Raw genomic sequence first — 13,928 nt, 5'->3', positions numbered from 1 at the left:
TAAAGCCATAGTAATGCTTAGAGTCACCATACTTTATGATAAAAATATGATAAATGAATAAATAAATGAAACTGGACAAAAGCAAAGTTAGATGAAAGGATAGAAACAGATTCCCAAATAGTGTTGGCTAAACAGAACCACGTAGTGAGGACAGCCTCAGGTTTAGTACAAAGGAGAAGGAAGATAACTGACAGTAACTGCACGAGAGACAAAGTAAGTAACATCACCTTTCTAGGAAAAGCTAGGCTAGAGTAAACACATGTGAGGAGCTTGAAGAAATGACCAGGCCCATAATTAAATACCTTGTCGCTTTATAATAAGCACATAGTCAGGAATCAAATGACATATTAACAAATCATAGCAAAGCACAGTAGGAGCTGATGTTCAACACAAATAATACTGCTCCTTGGAGCCTGACTCTTAGTTTTAAATATGATACAGAAAAATCAACTGGCAAGTAAGGGTAACAACGTCCAGTGTCTCCCTGGAGGGTTCTTCTTCCTGCTGAGGAGGGTGGAAGCCATCTGGAAACTTAAAGTCTAAATTTTTTTTTTAAATTTTTTATTGTTGGTTGTTCAAAACATTACATAGTTCTTGATATATCATATTTCACACTTTGATTCAAGTGGGTTATGAACTCCCATTTTTACCCCATATACAGATTGCAGAATCACATCAGTTACACATCCATTGATTTACATATTGCCATACTAGTGTCTGTTGTGTTCTGCTGCCTTTCCTATCCTCTACTATCCCCCCTCCCCTCCCCTCCCCTCTTCTATCTCTGCCCCCTCTACTGTCATTCATTTGACCCCTTGTATTATTTTTCCCTTTCCCCTCTCTTCCTCTTGTATGTAATTTTGTATAACCCTGAGGGTCTCCTTCCATTTCCATGCAATTTCCCTTCTCTCTCCCTTTCCCTCCCACCTCTCATCCCTGTTTAATGTTAATCTTCTTCTCATGCTCTTCGACCCTACTCTGTTCTTAGTTACTCTCTTTATATCAAAGAAGACATTTGGCATTTGTTTTTTAGGGATTGGCTAGCTTCACTTAGCATAATCTGCTCTAATGCCATCCATTTCCCTGCAAATTCTATGATTTTGTCATTTTTTAATGCAGAGTAATACTCCATTGTGTATAAATGCCACATTTTTTTTTATCCATTCGTCTATTGAAGGGCATCTAGGTTGGTTCCACAGTCTAGCTATTGTGAATTGTGCTGCTATGAACATCGATGTAGCAGTGTCCCTGTAGCATGCTCTTTTTAGGTCTTTAGGGAATAGACCGAGAAGGGGAATAGCTGGGTCAAATGGTGGCTCCATTCCCAGCTTTCCAAGAAATCTCCATACTGCTTTCCAAATTGGCTGCACCAATTTGCAGTCCCACCAGCAATGTACAAGTGTACCCTTTTCCCCACATCCTCGCCAGCACTTGTTGTTGTTTGACTTCATAATGGCTGCCAATCTTACTGGAGTGAGATGGTATCTTAGGGTGGTATTGATTTGCATTTCTCTGACTGCTAGAGATGGTGAGCATTTTTTCATATACTTGTTGATTGATTGTATGTCCTCCTCTGAGAAGTGTCTGTTCAGGTCCTTGGCCCATTTGTTGATTGGGTTGTTTGTTATTTTATTGTCTAATTTTTTGAGTTTTTTGTATACTCTGGATATTAGGGCTCTATCTGAAGTGTGAGGAGTAAAGATTTGTTCCCAGGGTGTAGGCTCCCTATTTACCTTTCTTATTGTTTCTTTTGCTGAGAAAAAACTTTTTAGTTTGAGTAAGTCCCATTTGTTGATTCTAGTTATTAACTTTTGTGCTATGGGTGTCCTATTGAGGAATTTGGAGCCTGACCCCACAGTATATAGATCGTAGCCAACTTTTTCTTCTATCAGACACCGTGTCTCTGATTTGATATCAAGCTCCTTGATCCATTTTGAATTCACTTTTGTGCATGGCGAGAGAAAGGGATTCAGTTTCATTTTGTTGCATATGGATTTCCAGTTTTCCCAGCACCATTTGTTGAAGATGCTATCCTTCCTCCATTGCATGCTTTTAGCCCCTTTATCAAATATAAGATAGTTGTAGTTTTGTGGATTGGTTTCTGTGTCCTCTATTCTGTACCATTGGTCCACCCGCCTGTTTTGGTACCAGTACCATGCTGTTTTTGTTACTATTGCTCTGTAGTATAGTTTGAAGTCTGGTATCGCTATACTGCCTGATTCACACTTCCTGCTTAGCATTGTTTTTGTTATTCTGGGTCTTTTATTTTTCCATATGAATTTCATGATTGCTTTCTCTATTTCTACAAGAAATGTCGTTGGGATTTTGATTGGCATTGCATTAAACCTATAGAGAACTTTTGGTAATATCGCCATTTTGATGATGTTAGTTCTGCCTATCCATGAACAGGGTATATTTTTCCATCTTCTAAGATCTTCTTCTATTTCTCTCTTTAGGGTTCTGTAGTTTTCATTGTATAAGTCTTTCACCTCTTTTGTTAGGTTGATTCCCAAGTATTTTATTTTTTTTGAAGATATTGTGAATGGAGTGGTTGTCCTCATTTCCATTTCAGAGGATTTGTCGCTGATATACAGGAATGCCTTTGATTTATGCGTGTTGATTTTATATCCTGCCACTTTGCTGAATTCATTTATTAGCTCTAATAGTTTCTTTGTAGACCCTTTTGGGTCTGCTAGGTATAGAATCATGTCAGCTGCAAATAGTGATAATTTAAGTTCTTCTTTTCCTATTTTGATGCCTTTAATTTCTTTCGTCTGTCTAATTGCTCTGGCCAGTGTTTTGAGAACTATGTTGAACAGAAGTGGTGAGAGAGGGCATCCCTGTCTTGTTCCAGATTTTAGAGGGAATGCCTTCAGTTTTTCTCCATTCAGAATGATGCTAGCCTGAGGCTTAGCATAGATTGCTTTTACAATATTGAGGTATGTTCCTGTTATCCCTAGTTTTTCTAGAGTTTTGAACATAAAGGGATGCTGTACTTTGTCGAATGCTTTTTCCGCATCTATCGAGATGATCATATGGTTCTTATTTTGAAGTCTATTGATGTGGTGAATAACATTTATTGATTTCCGTATATTGAACCAGCCTTGCATCCCAGGGATGAATCCTACTTGATCATGGTGCACAATTTTTTTGATATGTTTTTGTATCCGATTCGCCAGAATTTTATTGAGGATTTTTGCATCTAGGTTCATTAGAGATATTGGTCTGTAGTTTTCTTTCTTTGAAGTGTCTTTGTCTGGTTTCGGAATCAGGGTGATGTTGGCCTCGTAGAATGAATTTGGAAGTTCTCCCTCTTTTTCTATTTCCTGAAGTAGCTTGAAAAGTATTGGTATTAGTTCCTCTTTAAAGGTTTTGTAAAACTCTGCTGTATACCCATCCGGTCCTGGGCTTTTCTTAGTTGGTAGTCTTTTGATGGTTTCTTCTATTTCCTCAATTGATATTGGTCTGTTTAGGTTGTCTATATCCTCCTGACTCAATCTGGGCAGATCATATGACTTCAGAAATTTATCGATGCCTTCACTATCTTCTAATGTATTGGAGTATAAGGATTCAAAATAATTTTTGATTATCTTCTGTATATCTGAAGTGTCTGTTGTGATATTGCCTTTTTCATCCCATATGCTAGTAATTTGAGTTCTCTCTCTTCTTCTCTTTGCTAGCATGGCTAAGGGTCTGTCGATTTTGTTTATTTTTTCAAAGAACCAACTTTTAGTTTTGTCAATTTTTTCAATTGTTTCTTTTGTTTCGATTTCATTAATTTCAGCTCTGATTTTAATTATTTCTTGCCTTCTACTTCTTTTGCTGTTGTTTTGCTCTTCTTTTTCTAGGATTTTGAGATGAAGTATGAGATCATTTATTTGTTGGTTTTTTCTTTTTTTAAGGAATGAACTCCACGCAATGAATTTTCCTCTTAGAACTGCTTTCAATGTGTCCCATAGATTCCGATATGTTGTGTCTGTGTTTTCATTTATCTCTAAGAATTTTTTAATTTCCTCCTTGATGTCTTCTATAACCCATTGATCATTCAGTAACCTATTGTTCATTCTCCAAGTGATGTATGCTTTTTCCTTCCTTCTTTTATCGTTGATTTTCAGTTTCATTCCATTACGATCAGATAAGATGCATGGTATTATCTCTACTCCTTTATATTGTCTAAGAGTTGCCCCGTGACATAATATATGATCTATTTTTGAGAAGGATCCATGTGCTGCCGAGAAAAAAGTGTAACTGCTTGATGTTGGGTAGTATATTCTATATATGTCAATTAAGTCTAGGTTATTAATTGTGTTATTGAGTTCTATAGTTTCCTTATTCAACTTTTGTTTGGAAGATCTGTCCATTGGTGAGAGAGGTGTGTTGAAGTCTCCCATGATTATTGTATGGTGGTCCATTAGACTCTTGAACTTGAGAAGAGTTTGTTTGATGAACATAGCTGCACCATTGTTAGGGGCATATATATTTATGATTGTTATGTCTTGTTGGTGTATGGTTCCCTTGAGCAGTATGTAGTGTCCCTCTTTATCCCTTTTGATTAACTTGGGCTTGAAATCTATTTTATTTGATATGAGTATGGACACACCTGCTTGTTTCCGAAGTCCATATGAGTGATATGATTTTTTCCCAACCTTTCACCTTCAGCCTATGTATGTCTTTTCCTATCAAATGCGTCTCCTGTAGGCAGCATATTGTTGGGTCTTGTTTTGTGATCCATTCTACTAGCCTGTGTCTCTTAATTGGTGAGTTTAAGCCATTAACATTTAGGGTTATTATTGAGATATGGGTTGTTCTTCCAGCCATATTTGTTTATTTATGTTACTAAACATGGTTTGTTTTCCTCTTTGATTATTGTTCCCCCCTTTACTGTCCTACCTCCCACTGTTGGTTTTCATTGTTATTTTCCATTTCCTCTTCCGGTAATGTTTTGCTGAGGATGTTTTAAAGAGATGGTTTTCTAGCTGCAAATTCTTTTAACTTTTGTTTATCATGGAAGGTTTTAATTTCATCTTCCATCCTGAAGCTTAATTTCGCTGGATACACAATTCTTGGTTGGAACCCATTTTCTTTCAGTGTTTGAAATATGTTATTCCAGGATCTTCTAGCTTTCAGGGTCTGTGTTGAAAGATCAGCTGTTATCCTGATCGGCTTACCCCTAAATGTAATCTGCTTCCTTTCTCTTGTAGCTTTTAAAATTCTCTCCTTATTCTGTATGTTGGGCATCTTCATTATAATGTGTCTAGGTGTGGATCTCTTATGATTTTGCACATTCGGCGTCCTGTAGGCTTCTAGGATTTGGGATTCTGTCTCATTCTTCAAGTCTGGGAAGTTTTCTCGTATTATTTCATTGAATAGATTGCTCATTCCTTTGGTTTGAAACTCTATCCCTTCCTGTATCCCAATGACTCTTAAATTTGGTCTCTTTATGTTATCCCATATTTCTTGGATGTTCTGCTCATGGTTTCTTAATAGTCTTGCTGAGCTGTCTATGTTCTTTTCAAGTTGAAATACTTTATCTTCATTGTCTGATGTTCTATCTTCTAAGTGTTCTACTCTGCTGGTAGTATTCTCAATTGAGTTTTTAAGTTGGTTTATTGCTTCCTGCATTTCTAGGATTTCTGTTTGTTTGTTTTTTATAACCTCTATCTCCCTGTATAGTTGATCTTTTGTTTCTTGGATTTGTTTATGTAATTCATTGTTGAAGTGATCTTTCATTGTCTGATTTTGCTGTCTGATGTCTTCCTTGAGACTCCAGATCATCTGAAGCATGTATATCCTGAATTCTTTATCTGACATTCCATCTGCTGCAGCTATTACCTCTTCTAACGTTGAGTTGACCTGCAATGCTTGTGGTCCTTTCTTTCCTTGTCTCTTCATACTGTTCGCGTTTCTTTCTGCTTGGTGAAACTGTTGTGCTATTGAATTTTCCCCCTATATATTGATATTGGTCTTGTATAGTTGCAAAGTCTCCCTCACAGGCGCGGGCAGAGGCTCTGCCCCTCCTCCAATTAGGGCAATGTGCCTACCACGCCGGCAGGCCACTGCGCCTGTTCTGCCGGTGGGTCGCAGGCCCGCCTACCTTTGAGGAGTGGTTGGCAGCTCTGCCCCTCCGCGGGCCACTGGGCCTTTTCTGTTGGTGGTCACAGTTCTGCCTACCTGGCAGGCGCGGGGGGTGGGGGGCGGCTCTGCCCCTCAGCAGGCCGCTGGGCCTGTTCTGTGGGTGGTCACAGTTCCGTCTACCTTGCAGGCGCGGGGGAAGGGGGTGGCTCTGCTTCCTTAAAGTCTAAATTAATTAGTGAAGAACAAAACACAAATATTAAGAAAGATATTTACATAAAGCAGAGACCCTGATAGACCTAGTCCACATGGCTGCTGGAACTAGACAAAGGAAAGATGGCTCCAGGGGTTTATTTAAGGGGGGACATCAGAGGCAGGGATAAGGTTTCAAGGGTGGAGTGTTGCTTTGTGATGTCTTGCAGTCCTCAGGTTGATTGGCATCTTGACAGGTCACACCCATCTCAGGTGCTGTGTGAAATGTGTGGCAGAGCTTGAGGGGGAAGTTCACCTGCATCAGGGTCTCAATCCCTGTGGGGGTGCCACGGGAAGTTCCCAGTGCCAGACTTATCCCCTCACTAGGCTACGATGCACAACACAGTCCACATACAACCCGTGACAAGCAAGATGATTAAGTCCTTTACTGTCAATTTCACTCCTTCCTCCAAGCAGACATTTGGATGTAACACACACACACACACACACACACACACACATCAGTAAACAAAACTATAAGCAAAACAAAGCCAAATTCAATGGAAAGGAAAAAGGATCTTCAAAATCTATTGGTAATAAATGTACTCAAATTCACAAGGGCAATCTCAAGCAGTATGGTTGTCTGAGAGACTAAAGAATAAACATGTGGTCCATGAAGTTGGGATAAGAGTCTGGGGTCTTCTACAGAGAAAAATGGAATTGAGATGTGTATATAAAGTTGGGAATATAAAAGGTCTGCCATGTTAGTGGGAAGGGACTGGAAAGAACTTTAATAACCAAGGGAAGCATTAAGGAGTGGTGCTGCACTTTGGGGGCTGATTTTTTGGGGTAATAGCACTAAATGTCAGAGATGCACATGCAATAAAAAATATTAGCCCATAATATGCAGTAACATGAGCAAAACATACATCATAACCAAGTATAGTTTATCACCGCAATTCAAGAACAGTTTACCAAGAAAAAATATTTCGATAAAATTGTCACATTAATGTGTGAAAGGAAGACAAAATAGGATCATTCCAATAGATGCAAAAAAACAGTTGATAAAATCTTATACACATTTCTTATTTAAAAAAAATACATTTTGTACACTAAGAATTGGAGGAATACAGAAGAAACAGAGACTCAAAGAGAAAATATTAAAACCAAAAAGAGTATAGCAAGATCTCTAAAATAAAGATAAGTATATAAAACTTATAGAATTCCTAGGTATCAATAGTCAATTAATAAACACAATTTGGAAAATCTTGTTGACATTGGAAGCAAAACTAATACTTGGCTAGAAATAAATTTAACAAATATATGGAATATTTTTATGAAAAAAACCCCAAAATTTTAATTATCATTTTCTTGCCAGATATTGAGATCTGAATCATTAATCTTACTTGTAAAGGAATACTTTATAAGGAATCCAGGATGTTCGATGCGATCGTTGGTAACAAATTGTATCCACACCTGACGATGAGGTATAACCAATGGCAGGGTAGGTTTGGGGCCACAGAATCTCCCTATTAGGGAACCATCAGCATCACCTGAACAAAATAATACACCAAGTGCTATTATTTGCATAACTTATGAGAAACATATGTAATGGATTCTGTAGGAATAAATCATAGAAACATTTCAAGATATTAATTGACCCATTTAAATTCTGATGTTGTCACAGACATTGCACAAAGATCCTCTCCATCTTGTCCATTACAAAGAGTTCCTCCAACAAAGTAAAGCAAAACAACAAAGAAAATTCTGTTTTGGTATAAATATATTTCCACCATAGATGCCAATTTGTTCCAATTTGTTTGTTCTTAATCACTTCAGCATATCTAAACAGAGTTACAACTAATACAAAAAAGGGGAGGGGTCGTAAGAAATTCGGCACAACAATGATAAAAAATACATGAAGGTGATAATTGCCTGAAATTTAAAAGATTTCTTTGCTGTATTCAGTCAACTAAAATGAATAGAGTATTTAGTGCTCAGGTGAAGACCTGTCTGATTTGAGCTAGATATGTTTTATGAATAATTTTTTTTCAGAGAAATCTGATTCAGCTTTATAGAATGCCTAGAGAGCTCACATTTATCTTCTTTCTATTTATTCTGTCAAATGAACATCACTGACCTTATGAATCAATGAAGTTTTTATGTTAGCTGTATCTAAATCTGAGGGAATAAAGAGAAGATTGCACTTAGCTGATGGAAACTTAATATACAGCTGTTCTGCTTGATTCTATAGATCAGTGATTTAGTGCTAGATAGAAGTGAGGTTTTTTAGAATGTCATGGAGAATATTTTTTTTTTTGTACCAGGGACTCAACCCAGGAGCGCTCAACAACTGAGCTACATCCCCAGCCCTTTTATGCATTTTTATTTAAGGATAGGGTCTTGCCAAGTTGCTGAGGCTGGCTTTGAATTCATGATCCTCTCTGCCTCAGCTCTTGAGCTGCTGGGATTACAGGCGTGTGTCATCATACCTGGCTCATGGAGAACATTCTCAGACTACAACTTCCATTTCCTTCATAAGGCTTTTCTAGACTCATCAGTTTTATAGAGCTGAGTCAATTCTCTTCTTTAAGTCCTTGGTCTGACACCATAGACTTCACCATGTTCTCCTTCTTGAAAATTCTCTTTCAAGTTCTCAAAGGCAGCTAGATACCACTGACTTTTGTAATTTCAAGGCATCTGCACCAATAAACTAACTTCCCATTTGGGCTTTCATTTCTTTAAAATTTTGGGAAAAAGATGTACTCTGCAAACTTTGACAGTATAGGTTGTCTACAATATTGTTTTCTTCTTTATCTACTTAGTGTTTACTGGGAAACAAGGGTCAGGGTGACAGTAGGAGCAACTTAATGGATAACCTACGCCTTGTTGCTAAGAAATGATTAATTTTCCATGAAGACAGTTTTTAAAATTCTTAACAGATTTATGGTTTACCAAATATACCTCGATCCTTTTCTCTTGTGAAAACAAAGACAATCCTAACTGCTTGGGGGATAATTCCCCCAAATAGAACCCATGTGCCTCTCCACCACATTACAAACTTTTTTAGGCCTCTAAGACCTAAGTAGAATTTGAAGGACTCCTTGTGAATCTTATAAGTTCAGTAGGCTGCTGTTATGGTTTGGATGTGAGGTATCCCCCAAAAGCTCACACGTGAGACAATGTAAGAAGGTTCAGAGAAGAAATGATTGGGTTACGAAAGCCTTCACCCAATCAGTGAATTAATCATAAGATGGGATTAATTGAGTGGTGACTGAAGGCTGGTGGGTGTGGCTGGAGGCAGTAGGAGGTTGCGAGTGTGACTTTGGGGTGTACATTTGTATCTGGCGAGTGGAGTCTCTCTCTCTGCTTCCTAATCATTATATGAGCTGCTTCCCTCTGCCATACTCTTCCACCGTGATGTCCTGCCTCACCTTGAGCCCTGAGGAATGGAGCCAGCCACTTATGGACTGAGACCTCTGAAACCGTGAGCCTCTAAATAAACTTTTCCTCCCCTAAAATTGTTCTGGACAGATCTTCTAGTCACAGCAGCGAAAACGCTGACTAAAACAGCTGCCAACACATTCTGACTGTGCTAAGTTCCAGTCTCCTAAGGAAGGAGTCTTTAATAGTATAGGATAGTTAAAGGGGACACTGAAACTCACCCAGAATCTATTTTGGATGAGTATCACATACTAGGAAACCAATCAACTGTAGTGCAGTCTAGTTGTAAACATAGATCCATATCACTACAGAAGGCACATTTTCCTCATCGGCATCTTATTTAAAAACCTTAGATAACAGCACCAATCCAAAAAGTAGATTGCAATAGCCATTTGACTTGCTTCCTGGTAAGTGGCTTCCAGGCATAAGAAGAAAATCACAGATAAATGAAAGTGTGATCTTTGATTAAACTCACCCACTCGAAACTCAAGGGCATCAAATTGACAGTCTTGGTGACTTTCGAGGGAAAAATCCACAAAATGAATGTAAATGGAGGAATTTCCCTGATTCGGATTGCTGAGGGTCCATTCACAGTTCAGGTTTCCGGAGTAATTACTGCCTCTGTTGTAGCCAGGAGAAGTAAAGTTCCCTTCAGGGTTGTTGGTCAGAGACCCGCCGCACACTAAGAAGCAAAAGGCAGCAGAGGAAGGAGCAGTGAGATTCTGTCCTTACCAGAAGATGCCAATACCCAGGAAGAGTAACCAAAACAACAAGAGCACCGTTTCCGTGTGGACTTGTTTTCCCACATGAGTCAGAATTGCGCATAAAGGACATGCAAATAATGGAAGAAATTTATGTGGGTGAATAAAGGAACAACCGACAAACTAAAGTTTCTTTATTTCCCTGTTAGAGGTTGGGTTTAGCTGAGTGATTATATCTCCAAATTTGGGCTTATCGTTCATTCACATTTAATTTAAATGAATATATTGGTGGTAGGTTCCAGTGGCTTCTGATTAGCAATTCTTTACATAACCCAAGAATTTAATTGGATCAAATAGATAATATATATAACACTGTAGTGCCAGTGGACATATGTGTGTATACATACATGCACATATATATATGCACATATATATTCACACACATATATATGAGTATACACACATATGTGTATATATATACACACACCTATTCACTACATATATATTTATATAATCAATTCTACTTCTCCTAAATTTAAAAACCCTTAGATAACAGCACCAATCCAAAAAGTAGTAGGATATCTATAATCGAAAGCCACATCTTATCTAATTTTGAAATATTCTATATCAAATGTGAACCCCTCTGTTCATTTTTGCTGTAAATATGTATGTGGATAGATAACCAAGAAACAATACAGTATGTTCTGCTCAAATAAAATTAATTATTCTCTGGGACTAAGTATCCTGTCTTCAGCACAAAACAATCGACTAGGGACTGTGGATATGGATCTAATTCTAATAGTGATGCAAATTATATGTAATTGTGCTAGAAGCTCATTTAATGTCATTTTTTTAAAGTTTGTAATTCATAATAGCAGTTTTCTTTCTGAAATCAGAGGCTTTTTTTTTCTGTTGGGATTAAATTTTTTTTTTTATCTGTTTATGAGTGTTAGTCTTATGTTAGGGATCTCAGCTGTAACCAGTCAAGAGAACATAGACAGCTTCTCTGGTCCTGGCAGACTGTGAGGCATCTGTAGTTCTTCTTACTAAAGGGAGATGCATCTGTAGCATCCCAGTTACCTGCGTCTCCGCTGGATGTGTAGGAAGCAATGAAGCCTCCATATGGTCGGGATCCATCCGTGAAAAACACCACTCTCATTGTGTTTCCTGAAGATTTTATCTCATTGCTTATATTCACGCTACTGCACAGTTTCTCCAGCTGGGGTGAGTTACTCCTAATGCCATTGAATACCTGTTGGAAAAATAATTAAACCTTGAGCAATGCAGTCCTTGTCACTGAATATTTCTAGATGACATTGTTGTCCTGGCCACTTCCGTCTAAGGCAACACTGTGCTAAAATGAATTGCTTAACAATTAACAGACTCTATCTCAGTACCACACACCACTGTGTTACCCCAGCACATTTTGTGACCTCAATAAAGTGAAAGTATTGTAGTAGTGCCCCCTACCGTGTGGTGGCCAGTGAATGACTGCTACATATTTTGTACAGGGAATGGGTGCTACACATGTGAAGTACATGTGCCACTTGCTTATGTGATAGATCACAGAGTTCACTGATGGATAGTTTTTCTTTAAAAATGCTTTAGGGCCTTTGATATTTGGAAAGAAAGCTTACATGCTAATCTCTAGTGATTCGTAATATATAATAACTCAAATATTTTAAAACACCTGGAAAAGTAATTTAAAAATCAATCTCAGTGTAAATATAACGGCTCCTTCTTAATTACTTATGGATTCAAGACTTCATTTTTTTAACTCATTTCATTGTTTAAGAATAAATTAGAGTAATATTGATTCCAAAATATTAACCAATATCTCTACTTATTTGCATAAAGTAGGAAAATATCACTCTGCTGCTATACAAAACCAAGTGAATATTTTAGCTTGCCTCATTTTTCAGAGTTTGAAATAGGGCCAAAAGAGATAAATAAATAATAATTCATTGATTGAGTGATTGCAACCCCTGTTTGTAAAAAAATATTTGAGTAGCTCATAATTAGAAAAAAGGACTCATGTCACTATGACACTAAAGCTGTGTAGGAGAAGAAAAGGCTCTAGTATAGGAGATCCAAGATTTTTTATTTACTATAGTTGATGAATAAATTTTACTCTTTGAGGGCTTCAGGTTTAAAAGGTCTTCTGGGTTACAGGACAGATGAAGAATTTTCTATGATGTATTGAGCAGACATAATGACAGTTTCTATTATGTTTAATCAGCACCACACCCTCTCAGGCATGTACTAGCACTCCATGCTCCAAACTGAGGCTCTAGAATACAGAAAGATTTGCAATTTTCTGAAGTTCAAAGGACTAGGAATATTTAAACTAGGATTCAAACCCCAATTTCACATGCTGAACAAGAGAATAAAGAAACAGAAGATGACAAATATTTCACTAATACTGGAAACAGGAATGAGCAACACATTGCCAGAATCAAAAGGGATTATAACCAACGACAAGGCTAATGGGATATGTTGGAAATGGCCTCTGTGCCTGCCTGTGTCTTCCCCTGGTGTGGAATCACAATGATTCAAAATTGTGCAGTCATCCATTTATCACATGGATTTCTGCCTTCAGAAGCAACCAGGGTGCTATTCCATTCTTGACCCTCTAATCCCTTTTGTACTCAGAAACTACAACTCCAAGAAGACAACAGTGTAGAAGTAGGCAAATGAGATTCAGGACAAGGTATTAAATTTGCTGTGAGCATGAACAATATCAGACATGGGGCTCATTGTGGTACACACTTGGTGGTATAGCTTTCATTTTCCCTATCTGAACAGAGTCAGAGACTCGGCTGGATTTTGAGGTATTTTAATGCTCAGTTCAGCTGGATAAGGTGTAGAAAAGCTGGGTGCACTTAGAGCTGTCCACCCCATCTGCAGATCTTAGGAAGGGTTTCTTTTTCTTTCCTTCTTCCTTCCCCTTTCTCTCTTTCTTGGCGGGAATGTTTCATAGGAATGAACAGCCAAGGATCATCAGCTACTTAGCAAAATGTCTACTATAAAAAGCAGAGACCAATATCAGTAAATAGGAGACAGGAACTTGAAAATTAATCCCCAAAGAAGCAACACAAAACTTCAAAATTGTGATTAATTTAGTCACATAAATATAAATATATCGAATATGTGTAATATTTGAATATGTACATTCCAAAAAATGAGGATAAAATAAGGTTGATTTCAGACATACAGGTTCTCAAAAAATTTGTCACCCATGTAAACTTCCTTAGGGATTTACAAGAGCATTTACCTCATCAAAAACAGTAAATTAATGAAGAAAAGAAATGTATAGTATCATAAAAACAGGAACCCCACCCAGAAGAGAAATAAAGGGACTCATAAATTTAGTAGTGGAGAAAAATCCCAAAACAACATCTGACATCAGGCTTACAGCTGATGGACAATGGAATATAAATGGAACTGATAGGTGTATTTTATTGCATGAGCTGGAGTGCACACCCAGGGTGCAAAAGGTGTGGAAGAATTAGTGCAATG

The 13,928-nt window shown here is 37.7% G+C and overlaps 1 protein-coding gene across 1 annotated transcript in view; it reads right to left on the bottom strand.

Moving 5' to 3' along the window:
• Window positions 1-13,928, bottom strand: part of Cubn (cubilin) — a 283,244-nt gene that overhangs the window by 66,132 nt on the left and 203,184 nt on the right. Inside the window, exons 49-51 of the mRNA XM_046423004.2 lie at window positions 11,490-11,661; window positions 10,184-10,390; window positions 7,671-7,817 (exon numbers count right to left, since the gene is read on the bottom strand). Coding sequence (XP_046278960.1) covers window positions 7,671-7,817; window positions 10,184-10,390; window positions 11,490-11,661 — 526 coding nt within the window. The remainder of the gene's footprint in view (window positions 1-7,670; window positions 7,818-10,183; window positions 10,391-11,489; window positions 11,662-13,928) is intronic.

This window comes from Marmota monax, unplaced genomic scaffold (assembly GCF_021218885.2).
Source record: "Marmota monax isolate L192 unplaced genomic scaffold, Marmota_monax_Labrador192_F-V1.1 WCK01_AAM20220418_F8-fsc00098, whole genome shotgun sequence".
Lineage (NCBI taxonomy): Eukaryota > Metazoa > Chordata > Mammalia > Rodentia > Sciuridae > Marmota > Marmota monax.
Note: the sequence above shows the minus strand (reverse complement) of the source record. Positions and strands in the feature narration are given on the sequence as shown.